The 26200-nt window shown below is 45.6% G+C and overlaps 3 protein-coding genes across 3 annotated transcripts; 1 reads left to right on the top strand and 2 right to left on the bottom strand.

Annotated features, from left to right (window-relative positions):
• Nucleotides 1-400: 400 nt before the first annotated feature.
• On the bottom strand, nt 401-14955 carry LOC149677988 (uncharacterized). Its single transcript, XM_089835993.1, has 12 exons — nt 14476-14955; nt 13252-13655; nt 12821-13174; nt 11696-12725; nt 11368-11551; nt 11021-11281; nt 10791-10955; nt 10569-10715; nt 9299-9842; nt 3130-3664; nt 2044-2337; nt 401-1655 (listed from the first exon to the last, which is right to left on the bottom strand). The coding sequence occupies exons 2-12, from the start codon at nt 13653-13655 to the stop codon at nt 1326-1328; spliced, it is 4248 nt and encodes a 1415-aa protein (XP_089692119.1). The 5' UTR covers nt 14476-14955; the 3' UTR covers nt 401-1325.
• On the top strand, nt 14951-19859 carry Rad17 (Rad17 checkpoint clamp loader component). The gene is made up of 2 exons (XM_089835997.1): nt 14951-15607; nt 18509-19859. Exons 1-2 carry the CDS (start codon nt 15069-15071, stop codon nt 19668-19670), a joined length of 1701 nt encoding a protein of 566 aa, XP_089692123.1. The 5' UTR covers nt 14951-15068; the 3' UTR covers nt 19671-19859.
• On the bottom strand, nt 19752-25553 carry LOC149677986 (uncharacterized). Its single transcript, XM_089835995.1, has 3 exons — nt 24776-25553; nt 22658-23016; nt 19752-21932 (listed from the first exon to the last, which is right to left on the bottom strand). The coding sequence occupies exons 1-3, from the start codon at nt 25384-25386 to the stop codon at nt 20422-20424; spliced, it is 2481 nt and encodes an 826-aa protein (XP_089692121.1). The 5' UTR covers nt 25387-25553; the 3' UTR covers nt 19752-20421.
• Between the last annotated feature and the right edge of the window lie 647 nt (nt 25554-26200).

The raw sequence follows: 26200 nt of genomic DNA, 5'->3' as shown, positions 1-26200 counted from the left end.
AACTGTAATCGATAACAAAATAAGATTGAAATCGATTTAAAGTTCAAGTGAAATCGATATAAAGATCAACTGAATCGATATAAAGATCAAGTGAAATCGATTTGAAATAATAATCTAATCCGATAATTGGAGCGTTAATTACTTCACTTAGAAAATGAACACTTTAATTTTAATTTAATGGCGTTAATAAAAATGGTTAGTTTTTAATTTTCCTGGTGAATTGATCGGAGTTTTATAATTTAATTAATTGTTGGTGTTTCTTTGTTAAACTAAATTGCAATTAAGGAAAAGATACTTACGCTTGATGGACCAATCGATTTGAATATTTCTTTGTAACAAAATATTGACGAGTAAATTGGAAAGTCTCGAGTGAGCGAGCGATCGAGTGAACACGAGATCGTTTGAAGGCGATTAATAATCGAATCGTTTAATATTTAAAATCAATTTTTGTCGACAACAAAATAATAAATGACACGAATAAGGAAACGTGTCGCGAACAAAGTACAAATAAAATGTTTGGCTTCAAATTCATTTCTTTAAAAATAAATAAAATAATTAACTTTCGACTGCCTCTTTTTAAATACGTTGGCAAAAATATGTTAAAACACCGATGTAAAGTTCACCAAATTGCAAAAACATCGCGCCTTTCACAAGTACTAAATTTTAAAGTCCAATCGCCGCCGCTGCCATGGTACAGAGGCCGCGACAATTAAATGCTAACGCGACAATAATGACGACAGCTTTTCAAAGTCCAACTGCTAAGGCACTCACAATCAGGTACTAATTAAAACCCATAACAACATTTAAAGTCCAACTGCGCCGCCATATTGTAGAGGTCAAGGACAACGGTCAAGCATTTTTAAAGTCCAACCGCCGCGATATTATAAAGGTCAAGGACAACGGTCAAACATTTTTAAAGTCCAACCGCCGCGATATTATAAAGGTCAAGGACAACGGTCAAACATTTTTAAAGTCCAACCGCCGCGATGTTATAGAGGCCAAGGTAAGACAACGGTCAAACACTTTTAAAGTCCAAGGGCGAAGGCACCAAGAGGTAAGCACATTAAAACCTATAACACCATTGTAAAGTCCAACTGCGGCGCGATGTTTGAGAGGTCAAGGTTGTCAAGGTAAGACAACGGTCAACCACTTTCAAAGTCCAACCGCGACAAAGACAATGATTGGGACATTTTTAAAAGTTCAAGTGGAATGGCGGTAAACGTTTTAACCGTACTTAGCTAATGTCAATTAAAATAATAAATAAAGACTAAAAACAATAAAACTAAAACAAGCCCCCCCCCCCCAAGGGGCGCAGCCGGGTCAGTTCACTTGGTGCTCATTTTGTAAAGAGTTTTCTTGAGCAACTGGTGCGAGAGTTTGGTTCCTTTGGCGCTGATCAGCAGATGTTGTTTCAGGGGTCGGACGCTGACCGAACTGACCCCGGACTCCTTCTTCAGGTACGATTGCAAGGGGGCGTAATGGTCGGCGCTCAGGTCTTTGACCAGGAGCGCCTGCACTCGGACGGGGTCCATCTCCGTCTCCTCGATGACGTCATAGGGGGCTTCCCCCCCGCGCAAACCCAGACACCCAAAGCCGCTCCCCACCGCCAGACTGTGGTAAGTCGACATGGCCTTTTTACCCAAGTACTTGTGCTTCTAACGGAGGAATAACAAGCGCAAAGACACCGTCTTGAATAAGGGACCACGAGGTCAAAGGTCAAGGGGTCAAAAGAAGCGGCTTGTTGCCATTAGACGCAACACGCGAATCCAAAGACGTTTTTACTGACCCTGTGTCCAAGGTTTGACCATTTTAAGTAGCCAATGCCCCGTTGTTTAATTAAAAGTGCTTTGGCTCTACTGACCAAGGCCCGAGGGTGCTGAGACCATCTATTAGTTACATCCCGCTTAACCATTTTAACCCCCGTTCCAATCCCCCCTATTTCCACGCTACGTCACATTTCATAGAACTATTGGCCAATCAAAACGATTGAAGCAATGGGCAGAGTCAAACGGGGGCATAAAAAAGAGGGATGGAGCTGGTTACCTTGAGATGATTGTGACTTTGTCCGTTGTTGGTGTTGGTGACGAATCTGAGGGAGATGCAGAGGCAGAAGAAGTCCAAGACGAGTTCCATGACTCTGGGAGTGCGTTTGTAGTTCTTGACGCTCATGAAGAAGACCCGGGCGAAGTAGAAACGCGGCACGCTCTTCCCCTCGCCTTCCAAAGCCGGCCTCACGTCGCGCTGCAAATAACTCGCTTCATTCTTAAGCACCCCCACGTCCGGGTCCTTCTCGTCCGCCCCAATCACCGACGAGTAAATTCCCCAACGCAACAGAATCTAGTATACACGTTCACGTCATTACCTAATCATCCAATTGCCTAGACGACTTTTAAAGCTAGGCTTTCAATTCGCTGACCTATTTTTAAACGACCCTGACCCCTTTTGGCCTATTTTTAAACGACCCTGACCTTTTTGGCCTATTTTTAAACGACCCTGACCTTTATTGGCCTATTTTTAAACGACCCTGACCCTTTTGGCCTATTTTTAAACGACCCTGACCTTTTTTGGCCTATTTTTAAACGACCCTGACCCTTTTATTGGCCTATTTTTAAACGACCCTGACCTTTTATTGGCCTAATTTTTAAACGACCCTGACCGTTTATTGGCCTAATTTTTAAACGACCCTGACCTTTTATTGGCCTATTTTTAAACGACCCTGACCTTTATTGGCCTATTTTTAAACGACCCTGACCTTTTCTTGGCCTAATTTTTAAACGACCCTGACCTTTTATTGGCCTAATTTTTAAACGACCCTGACCTTTTATGGCCTAATTTTTAAACGACCCTGACCTTTTATTGGCCTAATTTTTAAACGACCCTGACCTTTTATTGGCCTATTTTTTAAACGACCCTGACCCTTTTTGACCTATTTTTAAACGACCCTGACATTTTTTGGGCCTCTTTTTAAAAGACCCTGACCTTTATTGGCCTATTCTTAAACGACCCTGACCTTTATTGGCCTATTCTTAAACGACCCTGACCCTTTTTGGCCTATTTTTAAACGACCCTGACATTTTATGGCCTATTCTTAACCCTAATGTCCCAATTGAAGGTTTTCTATGGACTAACCTGTAGGGCCACCTCGAGTTGGTAAGTATCGACGAAGCTGAGAGGCTTGACGGACTTCTTGAGGTTAGTCCGGCACAAGGTCTTGAGGACATCGCTTAGGGGTTCGAGCTCGTTGTTGACCAGCCAGGCGTCCAGTTCCTGGTCAATGCGGGCGATGTAGGGATTGTGGACGATGCGCGTGGCTCGCGTCTTCTTGATGGCCAAAAGACGTTTCCAGACGATCCACGGGAAACTCAGGAAGTACTTCTTGGGGTTCTTGTAGGCGATGACGTAATAGGCCGAAGCTTTCATCAACTCCTCCTCGGAGTACTCGGTCTTGTTGGCTCGCTCGTCATTCGCCGATATTGTTTGGAATTCCTCGGCGAACTCGTTTTCAAAGACTTTCCACATGTGCTGGATGTTCTTGGTCAACACTTCCTCAATGTCCAGACGTTCTTGACGCTCTAGACGGCAGTGCGTCTTCGTCAGAGCTTTACCGCAAGCTTCGTAGTCGCTTTCGATGCCGTAATGGCTCAAAAGCGAACCTAAAACGCGTCTAAGAGATCATGGCCAATTAAGACTCGGCCCTTAGACAGACTCCGCCAAGAAAACGCTAAGCCTTTCCAAAAACAATCGGGGAAACTATGAGCCTTGGCAAAAACTAGGGAGACCTAAATAAAACTAAGCCTTGTCAAAAACATCCCCTCCTTGAAAGTCGTAAGCCTTGCCTATTAAGACTTGGCAGTAAGAAGACACTAAGCCTTGCCAAAAACAATCGGGGAAACTGTCTTTCAGCCTTGGCAATAACTAGAGACCTCAATAAAGCTAAGCCTTGTCAAAAACATCACCTCCTTGAAAGTCGTAAGCCTTGCCAATTAAGACTTGGCAGTAAGAAGACACTAAGCCTTGCCAAAAACAATCCGGGGAAACTATCAGCCTTGGCAACAACTAGAGACTTCAATAAAGCTAAGCCTTGTCAGAAACATCACATCCTTGAAAGTTGTAAGCCTTGCCAATTAAGACTTGGCAGTAAGAAGACACTAAGCCTTTGCCAAAAACCATTAGGAAACAAGTCAAACTAAGCTAAGCCTTGTCAAAAACATAACATCCTTGAAAGTCGTAAGCCTTGCCAATTAAGACTTGGCAGTAAGAAGATACTAATCCTTGCCAAAAACCATTAGGAAACTAATCAAACTAAGCTAAGCCTTGTCGAAAAAGCGTTAAGCCTTGCCAATGTAAAACACGTGGCTTACCTGTGTAACGATAAGATATACCAGATGTCGCTAGTGATACCCCTCAGCAATATATATATGTAGGCTACTCTCTAGCGAGACGCAGAGAGAACCGGGACAGTGACGAAATAAAACGTAGTTATTCATGTTTACATCCGTAGTAGTAATTTCTAAACAACGTTAACTAATAGTACGTTAAACTAATGATAACGACACAGTAACACAGTTTAGTAAACAAGAAAACATTACATGGTGCCAGAATTTTGACATCACGTTTTTTTTTCGAGGAGAACGAGAGTAGTAAGCCTCGGTCAAGGTGCGTAATAGCAAAACCAAACTAAAACTAAAAAACAACATGGCGGAACACGTGAAGTCACCCCCGGAACTTCGTTTGCGGTCTGGAAATGCACAACACGCATGGAAAGTTTTTCTGCAACGTTTTGAACTGTACGAAATGGCAACAGAACCAGCAGCAGCAAGATCAGATAAGCAAAAACTTTCCCTATTTTTAACTATCGCGGGTCAGGAAGCTATCGATGTGTATAACACTTTCACATTCGCTGCACCAACGGATAGAACTTATGACAATGTTGTCGCGCTGTTTAAAGATTATTGCACGCCAAAAGGCAATGAAGCCCATGATCGCTACGTCTTTCGATGTCGTTTACAAATGGAACACGAGTCGATAGAACAATATGTCGTTGCATTACGGCTATTAGCACAGTCATGCAATTATCAAGCACAAGAGGACTCAATCATACGAGATCAAATTCTTGCGGGCATAAGAGATGTCAGGGTGCGTAAACAGTTATTGGCAGAGACCGATTTAACGTATAAGAAAGCCATGGCGATATGCCAAGCAGCGGAAACACTTCAGAAGCAAATGAAATCCTTCCAGGAACAAGAATCATCATCGGCAGACAACCAGCAAATTGATTTTGTTCACAAAACTACGGCAAAGAAACAAGGGAAACGAAGCCAATTTGACACTAGGAAGGCCCCTAATCAAGGGAAAAATACCACAGCGTGTCCCCCTGCCAAACCACAGGGTAAGGGCTTCATAAAGAATTGCTTTCGTTGTTTGGGAAGTCACGAGCGACGCAAGTGTCCTGCGTATAACCAGGAATGCCTACTTTGCCACGGGAGGAATCATTTTGCTAAAGCCTGCAAAAGCAACAGTAAAGGAAAGATACATGACGTAAGGGACGATGAAGAAAACGACTTTATTATCGGTACGGCAGTCGAAGAACAAGAGACCGTTACCAAGATTTCAAGGTCACGCGACTGGATGGAGGAAATGTCACTGCAAAATCTCCCGGTCACATTCAAAATCGATACGGGTGCGCAAACGAACTTACTGCCAGTCAACCTGTTCAATCAACTGAAACCAAAGCCAGAGCTAGTTGCACGGAAGGCAAATTTAACTGCGTATGGAGGATCCCAAATCAACTCATTAGGATCGTTTGAGGCAAATGTCAAGTACAAAGACTTTACCATCAAAACGAGTTTTGTCTTAGTCGACGCACACTTAGTACCACTCTTAGGGCTAAGAACTTCGGAAGAGTTGGGTTTGGTGAATCGAGTCAGTACTGCAGCGGTTACGTTAGAAGACGAACAGGAAGATTTCAGAAAGACAATACTAGAGGAATTCCCTAAGGTCTTTTCAGGAATTGGTTGTTTAGCCACGTCATGCAACATAAAACTCGAAGCCAACGCTGTACCAGTAGTGGTACCACCACGAAGAGTACCGTTTGCTCTGAAGGAAGGCCTTAAACAGGAGCTACAGCGTTTGGAAAACCTGGGCATTATCAGGAAAGTAGATGAACCTACTAGTTGGGTTAGTCCCCTAGTCATAGTTGAAAAGACAGACAAAACAACAGACAATGGTCAGGCAAGGCGGCAAGACCCTCAACTTAGACTGTGTCTTGACCCACAAGTACTGAATCAAAACATCAGGCGAGAACATTATCAAATCCCGACAAAGGAGGAAATTCAAGCCGAATTGGCAGGTGCTGGCTATTTTTCAAAGCTCGATGCGGCATCGGGATTTTACCAAATTCCGTTGGACGACGACAGCCAGTTGTTAACAACATTTAACACGCCTTACGGTCGATACTGTTTCCGACGATTACCATTTGGAATATCGTCCGCACCGGAAATATTTTACAAAGTATTTAGTCAAATTTTTGATAGTGTCAAGAGAGCTCGCCCAATCCATGACGATGTTTTGGTCTGGGGTTTAACATTGGAGGATCATGACAAGCAGTTACGTGCAGCGCTCAAGCGGCTGGAACAAGCAAATGCAACCTTAAATCCGGCTAAATGCGTTTTCCGTGCTACGGAATTACGATATATGGGGGAGATTATCTCAAAGGAAGGAATGAGGCCAGACCCCAGCAAAGTAGCGGCTGTGATGCACATGCCGACACCACAAACAAAGGCTGAAGTTCAAAGAGCTTTAGGTCTCGTCAACTTCGTGGGAAAGTATATCCCAAACCTCTCATCAAACACAAGGTATCTACGCACGCTGCTCAAGGACGACACTGATCCACAGAAGCTGCCTCAGCACGACAAGGAATGGCAGTATATCAAGGATACACTAACAAGTAGTCCCGTTTTGACCTTCTACGACCCAAGTCTCCCTACGAAACTGTCTACGGATGCATCGAACAGTGGCTTGGGATCTGTACTACTGCAGCAAAACAAGGAGGGACATTGGAAACCGGTTGCATACGCTTCTCGAGCCCTCACAGATGCCGAGACGCGTTATGCGCAGATTGAGAAAGAGTGCCTTGGTCTTGTTTATGCCTGTCAAAAATTTCACACATACGTGTACGGCAAAACCTTTGTTTTAGAAACAGATCATAAACCACTGATAACAATGGGTAAACGAGTTTTGGCGGAAGTCCCACCTCGACTACAAAGACTGTTTCTCAAGTTAGCCAGGTACCAATATACCATGGTGTACAAGCCGGGAAAGGACTTGGTAGTGGCCGACGCATTATCTAGAGCCAGTTTACCTATCACTAAGGAGGACCATGAGCTATGCGAGGAAACAAATGAAGAGTTGCAAGTACATATCAACTCAATCGTGCGATCACTGCCAGTCAGCGAGAATATGCTTCAGGAAATACAAGAAGCAACTCGACTTGATCCAGTTTTGCATAGGGTCAAGGAACAAATTCGAAACGGATGGGTAGATACGGACAGACTAACGTCAACGTACGCTCCAATGAGATCCGAACTAACAGAAGCCAATGGCATAGTGCTGAAAGGTACAAGAATTGTCATACCCAAATCGCTACGAGGGCGTATTCTGGAACTCATACATGATGGACACATGGGGATCGAAAAATGCAGACGTCGCGCACGACAGGCGCTGTATTGGCCAAATTTAAACAGGGATATTGAAAATGCTTGCAAGAGTTGCCCCACCTGCAACAAGTTTCAATATACACAGACGCAAGAGCCGTTACTAATGCGCCCCACCCCAGCCAATCCATGGGAACGGGTGGGAACAGATATATTCCATTGTAACAATAAGGATTATCTTGTGGTCATCGATGCCTACTCCAACTACTTGGAGGTAGAAGACCTTAAATCCCTGAGCGCTCCTGCTGTGATCAAGACCATGAAGAAGATTTTTGGAAGACACGGCATTCCATTGGAGGTATTGTCCGACAACGTTCCCTACGGGTCTTCAGAGTTCGCAGAGTTTTCAAGAACGTATGGTTTCAGACATACCACGTCGAGTCCGAAGTACCCCCAGTCCAACGGCTTGGCCGAAAAGGGTGTGCAGATCGCGAAGCGATTGTTACAAAAGTCCCTGGATTCCGGTCAAGACTACGACCTGGCTCTGTTAAGTTTTCGAACAACCCCCCAGGAACATGGACACTCGCCTGCCGAGTTGTTGATGGGTCGATCGTTGCGAACGCGGCTACCTGAGTACAAACCTCACGCTACAGGAATCGCGATAAGGAAACAGACTCAAGCCATAAAAGGCAAAGAACACTCTAAGCTGAAGAAAGGGATGGCGGTTCGCATTCGCAATCAGCAAGGCGTTTGGAATAGGGCTGCGGTGGTAGTCAAGGAAACCGCGCCAAGGTCCTATATCGTCGAAATGGAAGACGGTACTACGCTTCGTCGAAACAGAAGGCAGCTACGACACGTTATCGAGCAACCATCTCCAAAACGGGTTAGCCAAACACCACTGAGACCACAGATGATAGCAACCCCGAAGTCGCCAGTCAGAGTTGCACCTACACCAGTTCAAACAACTCCTACAAGATCTCAAGAAGTTCCTATACGTTATCAAGAAACTCCGACACCGGTAGTTCCGGATGCTACACCCCAAGCTAACGTAACGGTACAATCATCGCCACTGGAAGACGCACAAGTCGGAAGAACGAACGGCGACACTTCACGGACACATGACACCCTAACGCCAGGGTCAAAGAGTATTAGGCGGTCTACCAGACAAGTCAGACCACCGAAAAGACTGAACCTTTAACTTTCAATTCAATTTAACTGTCTATCCACTGGAGTAACAATATAGTACAAAAGTATTAAAACTAAAGATAAATAATTTAACGTGTTCTAAACCAAAACGTGTTCTAAACCAAAATTTAATAATATAGCAAAGGTTGTGTAACTTAAATCTAAACTGGCATTTGATAAATGTAAAAAAAAAAAAAATAATCCTAGGTTAAATGATTATCTGAGGGGAAAGATGTAACGATAAGATATACCAGATGTCGCTAGTGATACCCCTCAGCAATATATATATGTAGGCTACTCTCTAGCGAGACGCAGAGAGAACCGGGACAGTGACGAAATAAAACGTAGTTATTCATGTTTACATCCGTAGTAGTAATTTCTAAACAACGTTAACTAATAGTACGTTAAACTAATGATAACGACACAGTAACACAGTTTAGTAAACAAGAAAACATTACAACCTGTACTTTTGACAAGCAGCTTGGGCCTTGGGCGCGTACTTCTCAAATCCGGGCAGGACTAAATCGTGATCAATTTCAATCTTGAATCTGGTCTCGGTGGAGATGCGGTTCTCCTCTTCGTACTCTTTGCAAATGCGGTACAAACGTCCGAGAACCCTCTTGGACTTGTAGGTGTTGGCGTGACTGCCCTTCTCCATAAAGTCCGGATACTTTTCGGGCCGTTCCTCGGGCGCCAGCTTGACCTCCTGCCCGTTCTTGGCAAAGTCCACCGCGATACTGAACTTGCGGGCGATACTCCAGCAGATGGGGTGCCGCAAACCAATCTCGGGGTCGTCGGCTCGGGCCAAGTGCGCGTTGGCGATGACGCCCAATCGGTCGTTCATGATGTACTTCTTCAGGAAGAGGAGCATATCGCGCACCCGAATCTCGCCCTCGATCACTTCCTGTTTGGGAATCGGGAAAATGGAAGCCTCGTCGTTTCCGCCCTCGAAAAATAGTTCCTCTTTCCAAATGACCGCGTATTCGTCACCGTCCAAGTCAGATCCTAATCAAGCCAAACCCAAACTGATCATTAACACACCCACCCACCCACCCGCCTTATTCCCGTTGCGTCAGCCGAGGCTTAACATGCCGTGAGAAACAATTCAATGTATTCGATTCTAAAGCAGACGACGCAACATTTCGACGCGGATTCATTAGTTAAAAATAGCGCGTTAAGCCTCGGAACAGACATCGAGAATAAAGTGGATTAGCTGGTCAAGACCCTTAAGCCCCAAATTGAACCTTGTCCGAAACTAAGACGTATCTAATCCGAAACTAAGACGTACCTAATCCGAAACTAATCCCAAAACTAAGCCGAACCTAATCCGAAACTAAGCCGAACCTAATCCGAAACTAAAGCGAACCTAATCCGAAACTAAAGCGAACCTAATCCGAAACTAAGCCGAACCTAATCCGAAACTAAGCCGAACCTAATCCGAAACTAAGCCGAACCTAATCCGAAACTAAGCCGAACCTAATCCGAAACTAAGCCGAACCTAATCCGAAACCAAGACGAACCTAATCCGAAACCAAAACGAAACTAATCCGAAACCAAAACGAACCTAATCCGAAACCAAAACGAAACTAATCCGAAACCAAAACGAACCTAATCCGAAACCAAGACGAAACTAATCTGAAGCGTAGCCTACAATAAACTTGTCAAATCGGTTATGACGTAGCACTGACTAAGCCTTGTCAATACCCGAATCTTGTTATTGTTTAAACTTACCGGCCATTTCGGAAGGATGTGGTCTGGGGCCTCGACTGGGGAAGACGATACAGTCGACGATATGACTCAGTTCGGGAACGTCGATGGCCTCGAAAATACGAACGTCGCCCAGTTGCAGGCAAGGGTTCTTGGTCACCATCACCTTACCTGGACATCAACACTCGCGTAAAGGAAAACGAACCATCGACCCAAGTGAAAAGAGAACTTTGTTCCTCAACTTACCAACGTGAACGGTTTTGTGGCTTCTGTCCGCGTTTTCACTGATGTCCGTCGTGAACTGGACAAAAACTTGACCGTATTCCAGAATCCCCGTCTCGTCCATGATGCCAAACATGTTCCTGGCCAGAGAGGGGTCAAGGTCCAGTCGAGCTTTCTCCTTGATACCGTCTAATCAATTAGAAATGTCTTGACCTTAGGCTTGACCGCTTGACCCAGGCTTAGGCGGTCCTTACCGAGAGCGACTCTATGTTGCGCCAATAAGATATTCCTAAAGAAGGCTTCGTTGTTCAGGCCAAATCCGGCGCTGGCCAAGGCCTTGTAATCGATCCCGGGCATGGCGCTGTGCGTCGACAAGTACTTGGCCGCTTTATCGTTGACGAACAACATCTCGGTCAACTCGCGAAGCATTTCTTGTTGCAGATCGAGGAAGACGGCCGCCGGAACCCCTTTCTGATCCAGGATCGTAATCAACTGCTTGTTTAATTGCAGAGCCGCTGAAAAGAGCCAATGACGCACCTGGGCTTAGCCTTGCCCCTTGGCAACCGCGTACACGTCATCTATTTTTAAACGGATCACTCACTGGCGGTACTTTTGCTGACAACTTCGAGTTTGTCGCTGACGTCACAAGGGAATTTGAGTTGGCTTTGTCGGAAAACGATGTCGTATTCTTTCAGAGTTGGATCCAAAGTTAACATCCCTTTGTAACCCGCCAAACGGAACTGGATCGCGCTCGGGACGTAATTGTAACCAACGACTTCCGCCGCCTAAGTTAAGAATGACAAAGAGAGAAGCGCCTAACGTTACCACACCCAGGGCAATCTGATCTCCCTGGGCCCTTAAGTTAGAGTTACGGTAGGGGAAGGCTTAGAAGAAGGTCAAAGAGGGTCAAGTGACCATCTACTACTAACCTGTTTCATGAGATCGAGGGATACGCGTCCAACTCCATCGGAGAAGCAGTAGGGTTTCCCATTGGCCGGGTTACGACCTCCCTCGACGTCGGGGACGGTGGCCACCCTGGAGGAATTGAGGGCCACGGCGACGGTGGGTTCCGTGTGAGAGAAACACTGTCCCATCCTGGCCATGAACTTCGGAACGTTCTTAATGGAACTGAAGTCTCCCATCCACTTGCGAATGGAAGCGGCCGTATTGCCCAGCTCGTCCTTAGCGTACATGTACACTCCGTGGTCCCGGAGTTGCGAATTGGACCAGCCCAAGAACTCGTAATGGCGGTGTCCGATGGTCAATCCTTCCTCCATTTGGTTTAAGATGACGGCGTTGATGTACTCGTCGCTGCAGTAGTTGGCCACGCGACTCAACCGCTGGAACGAGTCGTCGCGGAAGGAGACCCTTAAGGCGTGCGAACACGAAAATTGCCGGATGACGCGGTTCCCGAAGATCTCCTCGGCCGGGTACAGCATCAGACGCGTCGGGGTCACCACCACTCGCCAAACTTTCTTCGTGTTTCGGGGCAAGGCCTCGTGGTCCTTTTCCAGTTTCTCGACGTTTACGTAGTAACTGTGGAACAGATCCAGAATGACTTGTCCGTAATCCAGGATGACGCCTTCGTCCATCAACTGCAGGACTTCCTCCAAGGCCGAGTACAAACAGAACGGACTCTTGCCGGCGCAATTACGCAAGTCGCGCAACAAGTCCTTCATCTCGTCCTGGGCGTTTTGCAACTGGAGGGCGAAGCGCCGCCTGACCAAAGCCGTCAAAGCGTAAGTGCAGTCGAAATGACCAATGTCCAGATCGGGGAATCCTTTGGGGGCGGCGACGTGGCGCGTGTCCATGACGGCGTAGGCGATGCCGCGTTTACCCGAGCGAAAGTGCAGACGCGAGATGACGTTGCGCGCCGTGTACACGTCGGGGACGCCAATGGCCAGACAGTTCGAACGCCCCAAAACGTCCTCGTGAAGACCAGGCACCGTCAGAACGGTTCTGAAAAGAGATGACGAGTCGGGTCGGGTTAAGTAGGTCGTGTTGGGTTCATTATCTCTGACGGCGATCCTGGGGGTGATGACCAAAGTACTTACTGTCCGTAGAAGAGGGGCGCCTTATAAGTCAGAGGATTCAGATCGCGCGTTTTGACGGAGGTCATCTCTTGGCACTCGACGACGGAGGGAGGATTGACCAGTACCAAATAGATGGTCAGTCCGGCCCCCGATCCCTCCGGTTGCGCTTCGACCACCACTTCTCTGACGCCCGAGTACTTATATCGCAGAGCGTACTGTTCATCCACGATGATCTCCCCTTGTTTGGTGTCGTGGAAAAACGAGGCTTCCAGCGATGACACGTGACAACTATCCCCGTCCCCCTCATTGGCCGCCGTTTGAAAATGAGCGTGACACGCGAAATGAGACCAATTCAACAAGGAGCCAAATTTTAAGCTGAAAAAAGGGATGGGCCAACAAATTTTGGTTCAGGATGTAGCAAGCGGAGTAACGATTGGTTAACGCGGACGTACAATGAGATAGGGATTCTTTCGTGGCTGGAATCGAGGCGATAGGCGAAGGCCTTGTCACTCTTTAACAAAATCCAGGGACTGGACTCGGACTTGGCTTCGGCCAATTCCTGATGTCCCATGTAAGGTTTGACTGATTTCAAGGTTTGGGTCCATGCGCGAATAAAGGCCTCGTAGGCCTGATGACTCTCGACGCGATGGAGCGCCCCCGTCACTTTGAAATCGCCTTCCACGAACACCCTTCGAACCGACTCTTGGAAATTGACGCGTTTACCAAAGGACTTCTCGTTCAATGGTTGCAACTGAGTATTTGTCAGCCCCGCTCGCGATAACAGTTTCAATAAAGTTTTATTGCCATCCTTGCAGTAGGCCTCGTCATAAAGCACCATGGTAAATTTTAGACGCATCTACAAATTATTTAGGCTACATTACTAAGCCTTTGACAGCAGCGCCTCACCAGGCGTCTATGACAAGCTCTCAGTAACCAGTGTCAAACTTATGGAACATATCTCATGAACTTATGTTATTATCAGGGTTAATACAACTCTTGGAAAACAACAAATTTCCCTGAGATTTCCATGAGGTTTTTCCCCATATACTTCCCTGAGTTTCCCAGGTTTTTCCCGTATATATGGAGTATTCTATGGGACAAATGTTAACGAAAGAGTGGGGGGGGGGCAAATGTGACTATTACATACTCAAAGGACATCCCCGTATCTCTAATAGAAACAGAGTTATGGTATGTTTGTGAATATTTTGCTTAATTACTCGGCCCCTGTTTGACGAAAATTTCCCTGAATTTTTTGCAAGGTTTTTGTCAACTATTTCCCTGATTTTTCCAGGTTTGTATGAACCCTGTATTACGTAGGTGACCGGGGGGGGGGAGAGTATTAAGGCAAGGGCATGCGCGGGAGGAAATTTGTTTTCACGCTATAGGATAGGCAACTCCCTATCTCCGACGGCAGCTTATTCCGCATTCTAGCTTCGGTTGTCATGACGCGGAGGTCTCTATGTAACGAAGCTATGTGCGTGCTTACAAGGGACGAAAGAAACATCCATGTTCAGGATTTAAATCTAGAGATTTTAGAGAGATGCCGTCGGAGATAGGGAGTTGCCTATCCAGTAACGTGAAAACATAGGCTTAAAGTTTAGGTCGAAAGAGCGGCATATTTGTAATGGAAACACTCCAACTTGACCATATTAACAAGTTAATTAAATATTTCTTACCTTTGAGTTAATAATGTAATGTTAAAACTTCAAATTAAAATGAGGGAATCCTACTATACTCGCATTTTAAAAATTCAATTAAGTAACAGGAACTGCCGAGACGCCACATGACATAATTCCATGTCCCCGTTTCACGTGTACAGCTCGAACGATAACCTATTTTACCGCGTCTCGTGTCAGTAAACTTTTCAAAATTACCTGCAGAAAACTAAGCAGACCATAATATGATACTCGACTTAAAAAAGGGGCTGCAAATAAGTAACACTCTCAAAATTAGGAGATCGATACCCCCTATTAAAGCTGCATCTATCACATTATTTCCGCTCTTAATTATTGATTTGAAATTAATAATTTGATCCCGAGAATCAGTAACCCCACTTCTTGAATTCAAAAACTAGTTAAATCAATGAATAAACATGTTGTGGAAGCATCAATTTCCAAAGCGTGATGGAGTGGGCTGTGCCCAGACCGATGGGTAGAGAGCTTATCGTCTGCTACTAATTACGCTTCCGGCTAAGCCTTGCTCTCTGTCACTTGACGTTCATTTTGACATTTTCTTGTGGTCTAATGAAATCAAACTGATTTATTTAACAATGGCATCGGGTACGAAGAAAAAATGGGTGGCACCTTCATTCGACGATGACGTCATGATAATAGAAAGCGCCGTTAACGAAAAAAGTCGTAAACGTCCCGCTGAAGAAAGCTCCTGGAAGTTGCGACCAATGACCACTAAAAGTGTCAGAACTAAAATATCGGAGGACATTTCTTGGCTGGAACGATTCGAACCGAAAACTAAAAAAGAACTGGCCGTTAATAACAAAAAAGTGGAGCAAATTGAAACGTGGCTTTTAAGCAAATTCAATAATAGTAGAGGTGGTGGTAAGAGTTCGGCAATCTTGATTTTAACGGGACCGAGCGGAGCTGGAAAAACAGCCACCCTCAAAGTTCTGTCCAGGGAACACGGCTTCGAGATTCGCGAATGGGAAGACCCCACGAAACTAGCCGACGAATGGAAAGTTGACGGACCAGAATTAACCAATCAGACAACTGCCTTCAACAATTATCTGTTTCGAGCCAGCAGATACACTAATCTTCTCAAGGATGACAATCTCAATGGCCAAAAAGCATCTGGGTAAGTGTCTGCAAGAATATTTCGGGGGACATTGCAACAATAGGTCGGTCGGGGGGCATTTGCAACCAATAGGTCGGGGGACATTTGCAACCAATAGGTCGGTCGGGGGACATTTGCAACCAATAGGTCGGTCGGGGGACATTTGCAACAAATAGGTCGGGGGAATTTGCAACCAATAGGTCGGGGGACATTGGCAACAGTAGGTCGGGGGGCATTTGCAACCAATAGGTCGGGGGACATTTGCAACCAATAGGTCGGGGGGCATTTGCAACCAATAGGTCGGGGGGCATTTGCAACCAATAGGTCGGGGGGCATTTGCAACCAATAGGTCGGGGGGCATTTGCAACCAATAGGTCGGGGGGCATTTGCAACCAATAGGTCGGGGGACATTTGCAACCAATAGGTCGGGGGACATTTGCAACCAATAGGTCGGGGGACATTTGCAACCAATAGGTCGGTCGGGGGACATTGGCAACCAATAGGTCGGTCGGGGGACATTGGCAACCAATAGGTCGGTCGGGGGACATTGGCAACCAATAGGTCGGTCGGGGGACATTGGCAACCAATAGGTCGGTCGGGGGACATTGGCAACCAATAGGTCGGTCGGGGGACATTGGCAACCAATAGGTCGGGGGACAGTGGCAACCAATAGGTCGGGGGACATTTGGAACAATAGGTCGGTCGGGGGACATTTGCAACCAATAGGTCGGTCGGGGGACATTTGCAACCAATAGGTCGGTCGGGGGACATTTGCAACCAATAGGTCGGGGGACATTGGCAACAGTAGGTCGGGGGACATTGGCAACAGTAGGTCGGGGGGCATTTGCAACCAATAGGTCGGGGGGCATTTGCAACCAATAGGTCGGGGGACATTTGCAACCAATAGGTCGGGGGGCATTTGCAACCAATAGGTCGGGGGGCATTTGCAACCAATAGGTCGGGGGGCATTTGCAACCAATAGGTCGGGGGGCATTTGCAACCAATAGGTCGGGGGGAATTTGCAACCAATAGGTCGGGGGACATTTGCAACCAATAGGTCGGGGGACATTTGCAACCAATAGGTCGGTCGGGGGACATTGGCAACCAATAGGTCGGTCGGGGGACATTGGCAGCCAATAGGTCGGTCGGGGGACATTGGCAACCAATAGGTCGGTCGGGGGACATTGGCAACCAATAGGTCGGTCGGGGGACATTGGCAACCAATAGGTCGGTCGGGGGACATTGGCAACCAATAGGTCGGGGGACAGTGGCAACCAATAGGTCGGGGGACATTTGCAACAATAGGTCGGTCGGGGGGCATTTGCAACCAATAGGTCGGGGGACATTTGCAACCAATAGGTCGGTCGGGGGACATTTGCAACAAATAGGTCGGGGGAATTTGCAACCAATAGGTCGGGGGACATTGGCAACAGTAGGTCGGGGGGCATTTGCAACCAATAGGTCGGGGGACATTTGCAACCAATAGGTCGGGGGGCATTTGCAACCAATAGGTCGGGGGGCATTTGCAACCAATAGGTCGGGGGGCATTTGCAACCAATAGGTCGGGGGGCATTTGCAACCAATAGGTCGGGGGGCATTTGCAACCAATAGGTCGGGGGGCATTTGCAACCAATAGGTCGGGGGACATTTGCAACCAATAGGTCGGTCGGGGGACATTGGCAACCAATAGGTCGGTCGGGGGACATTGGCAACCAATAGGTCGGTCGGGGGACATTGGCAACCAATAGGTCGGTCGGGGGACATTGGCAACCAATAGGTCGGTCGGGGGACATTGGCAACCAATAGGTCGGTCGGGGGACATTGGCAACCAATAGGTCGGTCGGGGGACATTGGCAACCAATAGGTCGGGGGACAGTGGCAACCAATAGGTCGGGGGACATTTGCAACAATAGGTCGGTCGGGGGACATTTGCAACCAATAGGTCGGTCGGGGGACATTTGCAACCAATAGGTCGGTCGGGGGACATTTGCAACCAATAGGTCGGTCGGGGGACATTGGCAACCAATAGGTCGGTCGGGGGACATTGGCAACCAATAGGTCGGTTGGGGGATATTTGCAACCAATAGGTCGGTTGGGGGACATTTGCAACAATAGGTCGGTCGGGGGACATTGGCAACCAATAGGTCCAATAAGTCTGGGACATTGGCAACCAATAGGTCCAATAAGTCTGGGACATTTGCAACAATAGGTCCAATAAGTCTGGGACATTCGCAACAATAGGTCCAATAAGTCTGGGACATTCGCAACAATAGGTCTGGGACATTTGCAGCAATAGGTCCAATAGGTCTGGGACATTTGCAACAATAGGTCCAATAGGTCTGGGACATTTGCAACAATAGGTCCAATCGGTCTGGGACATTTGCAACAATAAGTCGGGGACATTTGCAAGAATGAGTCGGGGACATTTGCAACAATAGGTCTGGGACATTTGCAAGAATAAGTCGGGGACATTTGCAAGAATGAGTCGGGGACATTTGCAACAATAGGTCTGGGACATTTGCAACAATAGGTCTGGGACATTTGCAACAATAGGTCTGGGACATTTGCAAGAATAAGTCGGGGACATTTGCAAGAATGAGTCGGGGACATTTGCAACAATAGGTCTGGGACATTTGCAACAATAGGTCTGGGACATTTGCAACAATAAGTCGGGGACATTTGCAAGAATGAGTCGGGGACATTTGCAACAATAGGTCTGGGACATTTGCAACAATAGGTCTGGGACATTTGCAACAATAGGTCTGGGACATTTGCAACAATAGGTCTGGGACATTTGCAACAATAGGTCTGGGGCATTTGCAAGAATAAGTCGGGGACATTTGCAAGAATGAGTCGGGGAGATTTGTAACAATATTGTTGTGAATGGAAATTTGGCACTGTCCTTGAAAATGATCTTTTCAGGAAGCGAATTCTACTTGTAGAAGAAATCCCGAACATTTTCTACAAAGACGCGTCAAATTTGCACTCGTCTTTGAGAAAATTCCGTCAAACATCTCTATGTCCCGTAATATTTATTATATCGGACTCTGGCAATTCGGGTCAGCACCACAACTCGGAACTAACTCTCTTCCCCAAAGACATTCAAGAAGAATTGGGGGCGACGGTCATCAACTTCAACCCGGTCACTTCGCTGTCCATCTCGCGAACGCTCTTGACCATTTTAAACGCGCTTTTCCCCAAACAAAACGTTCAAAGCTACAAACCAGACGCGAATAAATTGGCCGAATCTTGTCAGGGCGATATTCGCGGCGCCGTCAACGCCCTACAACTGACCTTGGGTCAACAAAGTTCGCGACCTCATAACAAGGGAAAAATAAAGAGTTTCGGCCATAAAAATTCCTCCCTGGTTTTGTTCCATTCATTGGGCAAAGTTTTGTATTGCAAACGGCAACCCGATCAACGCGAACCCAAACTTCCAACGCATTTGACCAAAATGACGCGTGTCCCTTTGAAAGAAGTCCCCGAAACTATTTTCGAGCGGACTTTGATCACGGCGGAGGGTTACGTCCAATTTCTACACGAAAATTACTTGGACTTTTTCCCCACCACCCAGATGGACAGAGCGGCCAATGGCGCCGAGGTTTTCAGTCAAATCGACTCTACCCTCCTTTCGGATTGGTCAGTCCGCGATCAGGTGACCGATTACGTCCCCTCCATCGTCACGCGCGCCCTCATGTTCAACTTACCCGGCGGTGACGTAAAAGCGTCCAGTCGCGCATTGCACCATTTTCGCAAAGCGAAATTCTACTTAAATCGCAAAGAAATCAACTCTCGTTTGAGTCGAATTCGGGCTCAGTTTCAATGTCACCATTTGGGTTTGGGTCGCGACCTCGAAACGACCTTGATTCCTTACCTGGGGATGATCCGTCCCGCCGGTTTGACGCGTGCGCAGCTCGACCTCAGCGCCTCCTTGACCAATTTTAACGCCAAAAATCATCATGATTCCAACCCCAACTGGACAATGAACGTCGAGACCAACGAGACCAAGTCCACGACCTTCGACGGAGTTTCTACGACGTTGGAGGCTGAAGATCCGCGAGAGTTCAATATTGAAGAAGTTTAATTAAAAGATTCGAGCGCTTGGAATGGTTCAAATACGTCACGTGACATGTTTGAACCATTTGATTAATTGCGAAAACCTTAATTAACAAAATTACGTTTATTCTTTTTTAAATTTTATTTGAAAAACTTTTGGTATAAACTTTGTAAGTTCCACTTTGGATTGTATTTGAATAAAAACGCGTCATCAGAACTGGGTGTGTTTGTACATTATAGTAATTTCAAGTCGACTAGTTTTAAAATGTCTTTACAAATAAAAGTTAATTAAAATTAAGAAGAATTAATAATATTATTATTATTATTAGGAATTAAAAAATTTCTCGAGAGTTATATTGGTCAGTCTTTGTCCAAGCCTCTAGATTTTACAAGGCACAAACGTAAGGCGAAGTGAATTAGCTTTCAAGATCTATTGGCTGTACAGTATTACCCCTACTTGTTCAGAGTTACCCCCCCCCCCTCCCCTAGTCACACACACGATGCTGTGATGAAAAATATAAAGTAAGTTTCGATTATCGATGGCTGTTCAGAGTTACCCCACCTAATCCTTAAAAATGACGCCGCCTTTTGAGCTCCAACGACTGTTCAGAGTAACCCGACCTAATCCTTACACACAGTGCCGCGTTTCGAGCTCCGACGACTGTTCAGAGTTACCTTAAATTGGTTCGCGTCACCCTGGATTAGAAGTGAACCTGTTCAGGATTACCACGCGTAGTCCATCCATAGACGTACCAAATGGGGGTGGGGGTTTAGGCTGTTCAAAATGAGCCCAACTTGTTCAGAGTTGCCCCTCCTGTTTCATTTCCGCGTCCTGATATTAAATCGGGGCTTTCCAAAACGCGATTGACGAAATTGGAGATGTTGGCGCGCGAGAAACTGTCACTCGAATCTTCACTGCCAAAGGAATTGTCCTCGAATTTGAAAGGTGCTGGCAATGTTTGCTCGGAATTTCCTTCCGGTAAGTAATTAGCGACAAAATTAGGTAAAGGCCCCGATTGTTCCAACAAATTGGGATTGTTGTTGGCGTTTCGGGTACTGTTCCTCAAAATGTCCAGCATTTGTTCCACTTTGGCGCAGTCGCCAGAATCGTTGGCGTTTAAAAATTGATCTAAAATGTTACTGAATTCGTCTACCGGAGGAGGAGATTGTTGGGGCTCAAGGGGTTCCGCATTTTCACCCTTTGAAAATGAATTTAAATTTTGGCCTACTGGCCAGGCACTTGGGTTTTGTACTAAAACGCTCGCGTTTGGACTTTGGACAAAGGTTTCGTGCACGAAATTTGAGTTTTCAAAGTTTTGGGCGACATTGTCGAGGGCGAAGTTGGAGCTTTCTTCAACAGATTTTTGGGCGAAATTTGAGCTTTCTTCAACAGTTTTTTGGGCGAAGTTGGAGCTTTCTTCAACAGATTTTTGGGCGAAATTTGAGCTTTCTTCAACAGTTTTTTGGGCGAAGTTTGAGCTTTCTTCAACAGTTTTTTGGGCGAAGTTTGAGCTTTCTTCATTAGATTTTTGGGCGAAACTCGAGTTAAACTTCAAGGCAAATTGGCTCCAATTTTGAGGAAAATCGGGGCTTAACAAGTTCTTCGTTAGACTCGAGTCAAAGTTCGAGGCGCTTCCGACATCATGGGATAAATTGGGGTCATCCAATTGGACCGATTCAAATTTCAAGGCACCTGGCTTTTTATCCATTAAATTTTGCTCTTGGACGTATTCGGCTAAAATGGGCTCGCGTTTCAAGGCACTAGCGACGTCAAATGTCAAATTTTGACCCAAATTCGACTTTAGGTCATTGTAGTTCAGTACTGGGCCACTTTGGTCCAAATTTCGATTTGATTCGAATTCGAGTGTTGAATTGGAGGAATGGTTTTTAAGTTGGGTTTCGGGAGCATTCTGAACGCGAACGGGGGAACCCACTTGGTCAGAACCCAAAGAGGACAAAACTTTGCAAGGTTTTTGTCTCCGGATTTCATTGGTGAACGAGGTCAAGCTCTCGTCGCTGGCGAACCCGTTTGAGGCGCTGGACTCGTCGCTTTGGGAGCTAAGAGGGTCGCCGCCGCTGTGTCGCTCTAATTCGCTGACGATGCCAAACTGCTCGATGACGTCGTAGATGCATTGCAAGTTTTCCTTCTTCCTGATAAAGGCTTGATGTCTGGGACCGTTGGTGTGGCGCTCGTACGAACTGAAGTTGGTGTTGCAACACTGGCAGTAGAAACGACGGGCCACGCCCCCCGCTTTTCGCGGACCTCCTACTTGTTTGGCCGCGCCAAAAACTAAAAAAAGCGGACAATAGAAGAAGGATGTATCATCTTAATACAGATGGGTAACTATCGCACTGTGCTAAGGTGAATTCAAATGGTACTACAGTGTTGCCGCAGATGTTTTCATTTCAAAATTCCCTGACTTTTCCAGGTTTTCCTTGACCATCTAAAACAATTTCCCTGACCATCTAAAGCCAATTTCCCTGATCAGTTTTCAAACTTAGTTGAAACTATTATTAAGTAATTAATAAAACTTTACTAGGAACTATCAGAAACGGTTAATGCATGGCCTATAGAAGGATATCATTGTCCCGTATTTGATTGAGGTGGTCCGCCTAGGGGGCCCCTGACTACACATTCCCAAGTCAATATGCAACGGAAATTCCCTGACTTTTTACACCTTTTTCAAATTCCCTGACTTTTCCAGTTTTTCTAGGTACTGTGGCAACCCTGTACTAAATCCTCAGCTATCAAATGGGCACAAACCTTGATTGTCTTGACGAGGGGGAACAAAAACCCACATGCGCATGCGCCTTGGCAAATAGTTAAACAGCGCTAATAGAGAACTATTTAACGCGTATGTGATTCGGTTTAGTAACCATGCTATAATAAAAGTTAATTCTGATGATGTTGGGAAGGATCACGTTACAATTATCAGGCCCCGCTTTGTACTTGGTACACTTCTCTCGAAGGAGAGATGAATTATATACTTCTGATGGGGTTTTTGGTTTTCTTACCTTTATTGTTGTTCTTGATGCTTTCAATTTGAGGCGAGGAACTGTGAAGAAGCGTGGTATTTTTGCCCTCTTTGGTGGTCTTGGGTTTGGCGGCGCTCGAGAGTGCAGCAGGCGTCTCTTTGCCGAGTTCTTTGTCGTTGAAGGGACTTCCGTTGCGCGTCTGGGTGCAGACTCGGATATTGGGGTAACTGGGCAAGTTCTTGTAGATGGGACACTTGTTGCGTTTCACCGACTCCACTTTGACAAAGTATTTCTTCAGGTAGGTGACGGGCGTCGTCTTATCACTCATCACCCCGCGACCCACCGTCCCAGCTCGAGATGGAAACCCTGCTTTGCTTTTGGACGCCGACTTACTAGGGCTGAATCAAATACCATCATTAGTCCTCCTAAAGCCAGTGAAAACTAAGCTAAAAGAAAACTAAGCTAATATCTTTCAAAGGCTATTTTATAATCAGTGTAGCTAAATTACTCGGCCCTTGTTTGTCGTTAGCCCTACGTTTTTACTATGTTTAGATGGGGAACAAATAGGACTATAACATATTCAAAGGGTATCCTCGAGGTACGGGCCTCCAAAGTTGGGTGTGATGCTTTTCCGATGGCATGTTTCTTTACGTTTTGCTTAAGTACTCGGCCCCAGTTTGTCGTAGCCCAAAGTTTTTAGTATGGTTAGATGGGGGACAAATTGGGCTATAACATACTCAAAGGACATCCGCGTATCTCTACTAGAAAAAGAGTTACGAGCCTCCAAAGTGTATTTTCAAAAATCAAAAGTAACCTCCTAACAATAAGTGAGACAAAAAATAAGTTGACGACGATATTGAGGTAGCCTCAAGTTTAAAGTATCCTTGTATGGGGAGCAAAGAGTACTATAACATATCCAAAGGAGATCCCCGTATCTCTAATAGAACGAGAGTTATGAGCCTACAAAGTTCAGTGCTAAAATCATAAGTAACATAGCAAATAAAGGTGAGAAGATACCATACGTTGACGAACATTTTGCTTAATATCTCGGCCCCTGTTTGTCGTAGCCCAAAGTCTTTAGTATGGTTGGATGGGGGACAAATTGGACTATAACATACTCAAAGGACATCACCGTATCTCTTGTAGAAACAAAGTTATGGGCCTGCAAAGTTGGGTCTAATGCTATTCCTATGGAGGGGTTTGATTGTTTACGTATTGCTTAATTACTCGGCCCCTGTTGGTCGTAGCCCTATGTTCTTAGTATGGTTGGATGGGGGACAAATTGGGCTATAACATACTCAAAGGACATCCCCGTATCTCTACTAGAAACAGAGGTACAGGCCTCCAAAGTTGGGTGTGAGGCTTTTCCTATGGAGGGGGAATGTTTGTTAAGGTCAGATGGCATGAGGTTGACAACAACCCTTTAGACCATAGTTATCATTTGTGATAACTGGTTTTAAAAGTTCAGGAATTGGCCCCATTGTTAACTTAGGTATAAAGTAATGCTGCTAGGTCCATTGGAAAGATCATGAAAGGGGATTGGGGGGGAGGGGGGTTCGTGGTGAGTTAGATTACCCCTTCTTATGCCAACCCTTATAGAGTAATGTCAGTTGTAGGTATGCAAACGTCATACCACCCTTCTATTTCTTAGCTCAGTGTCATCCCCCCCTACCACGCGTGTAAAGTACCCCCCCTCTTACAAAAGCACGCGCTTAGAGGGAGGGGTACACAGTCTACAGGCCCTGTGTTCAGGTACAATATATACCTTACATATGGTGTGATAATTACCCCTTATCACACCATGTATATGACAAATTACTGCTAAATGATCACACCACATATATGGCAAATTACTGCTAAATGATCACACCATTTATATGGGAAATTACTGCTAAATGATCACACCATATATGTGGCAAATTACTGCTAAATGATCACACCACATATATGGCAAATTACTGCTAAATGATCACACCATGGATATGGCAAATTACTGCTAAATGATCACACCACATATATGGCAAATTAGTACTAAATGAGCACACCATATATGTGGCAAATTACCACTACTTTATGAAACTAATTGCAGCTAAATGACTAGAGCATATTTATTGAATTAGCGGCAAAGTGGAAATAAAGCAAAGTGGGTGAAATTACCTTTTAATTTGGCAGCAAATCATCTTAAGAAAGGCCAGGAAATTATTCAACTTCCAGATGGCTTGTCCCCACAATTTGGCCTTATTGAAGACATTAACGACTGACGACTTGGGGCTGCTCTTCTTGCCACTCGGGATGGCAGCTAAGGCTGACAAGTTCCTGCTTCTAGCACTGATTAACAAGGAGCTACTCCCCCCTGACATTTTACCCCCACCACCATTATTGGACTCCGAATCTGGCATTTCGGGCCAAACAAGTTCGTCCGTTATGACGCAGGTCACCTCTTGCCCGAAAAACGATTCCAAGCGTCCCCCCAGCCTCTCAATGTCCTCTTTAATCCTTTTCTCATTGGACAAACACTTCCGAGTCACGCTTAAGAAGAACACGTGGTTTTTAAAACATTTCAGCGGCGCTTTATTCGGCGTAGCTTTACCATCGCGCGCTTCTTCCACGCGTTTCAACATTTCGCGTAAAAACCCCGAGTTAATTCGAGTCGATTCGTTAAGAAAACTAGAATTGCTCAATTTTGGATTTCTCACACATGATTTTGGTGGCCCTAAGCCTTGGCTAATTTTACGTTTAGCAACCGGCTTTTTCTTTGTTTCCGACATTTTAAATTAATAAACGCTTCCGGAATCTTTTAAATTTATATTTTCCAGTACTTACGTAGTTAAAATTAAGTTTAATTTTGATTTCACGCCACTTTAATTAACATGTTATGTTTCGCCAGTCGCCACACGTGACACGACACGACCAAAGTTCTTTGGACACGACATGCTCGACCAAACCAATTTACCAAAGAATAAAAACATGAAGCAGACGATACCAGGAAATGCCGCCAAAATTTTCTAGGCAGCATTGGAGCAATATTATAGGATACGAAGATGTATTAAAGTAATTTTAGATGAACTTTCATTCCTACTCTAACAACATTACTCCATGGAAAACGTCCTAAATTATCAGCGGGAAATTCGAACAATTAACGCGTGGTTCTACGAGGAAAAGTAGATTAACTTCAGTCTTCGGTTCTGGCGAAACTTTTATGAAAGACTTAGGCCTATTTCGACGTATTTAATGTCCAGTAATTTCTGTCTTCCAAGTACTAGCGTCGTATGAACAGGGCCAGAAATAAGAAAAATTTCTTATAGGATATGTGTCCAGTGGCAGTGACCCCCTATTTTACTGGAAAATTTATAGGACATTGTGGCTGGAGTGTGCCAAAATAGTGTCGCTTCTCCATAGTCAAGGCATCAAAACTTCGGAAAACTTATTGGTCAAACTGTCCAGTGACCGCCTTAGTTTTAAAAAGAGTTATGGGACATTTTAAAATTTTATTGGACAATGTCCACTGTCCTGTGCTTATTTCCGGCCCTGCGTATGAACCCCCTAGTCTGAAAATTACGTGGTTACATAGCCAACTTCATC

Source organism: Phalangium opilio, unplaced genomic scaffold (genome assembly GCF_054372755.1).
Source record: "Phalangium opilio isolate 3A_F unplaced genomic scaffold, DU_Popi_V2 ptg000042l_1, whole genome shotgun sequence".
NCBI classification, from domain to species: Eukaryota; Metazoa; Arthropoda; class Arachnida; order Opiliones; family Phalangiidae; genus Phalangium; species Phalangium opilio.
Note: the sequence above shows the minus strand (reverse complement) of the source record. Positions and strands in the feature narration are given on the sequence as shown.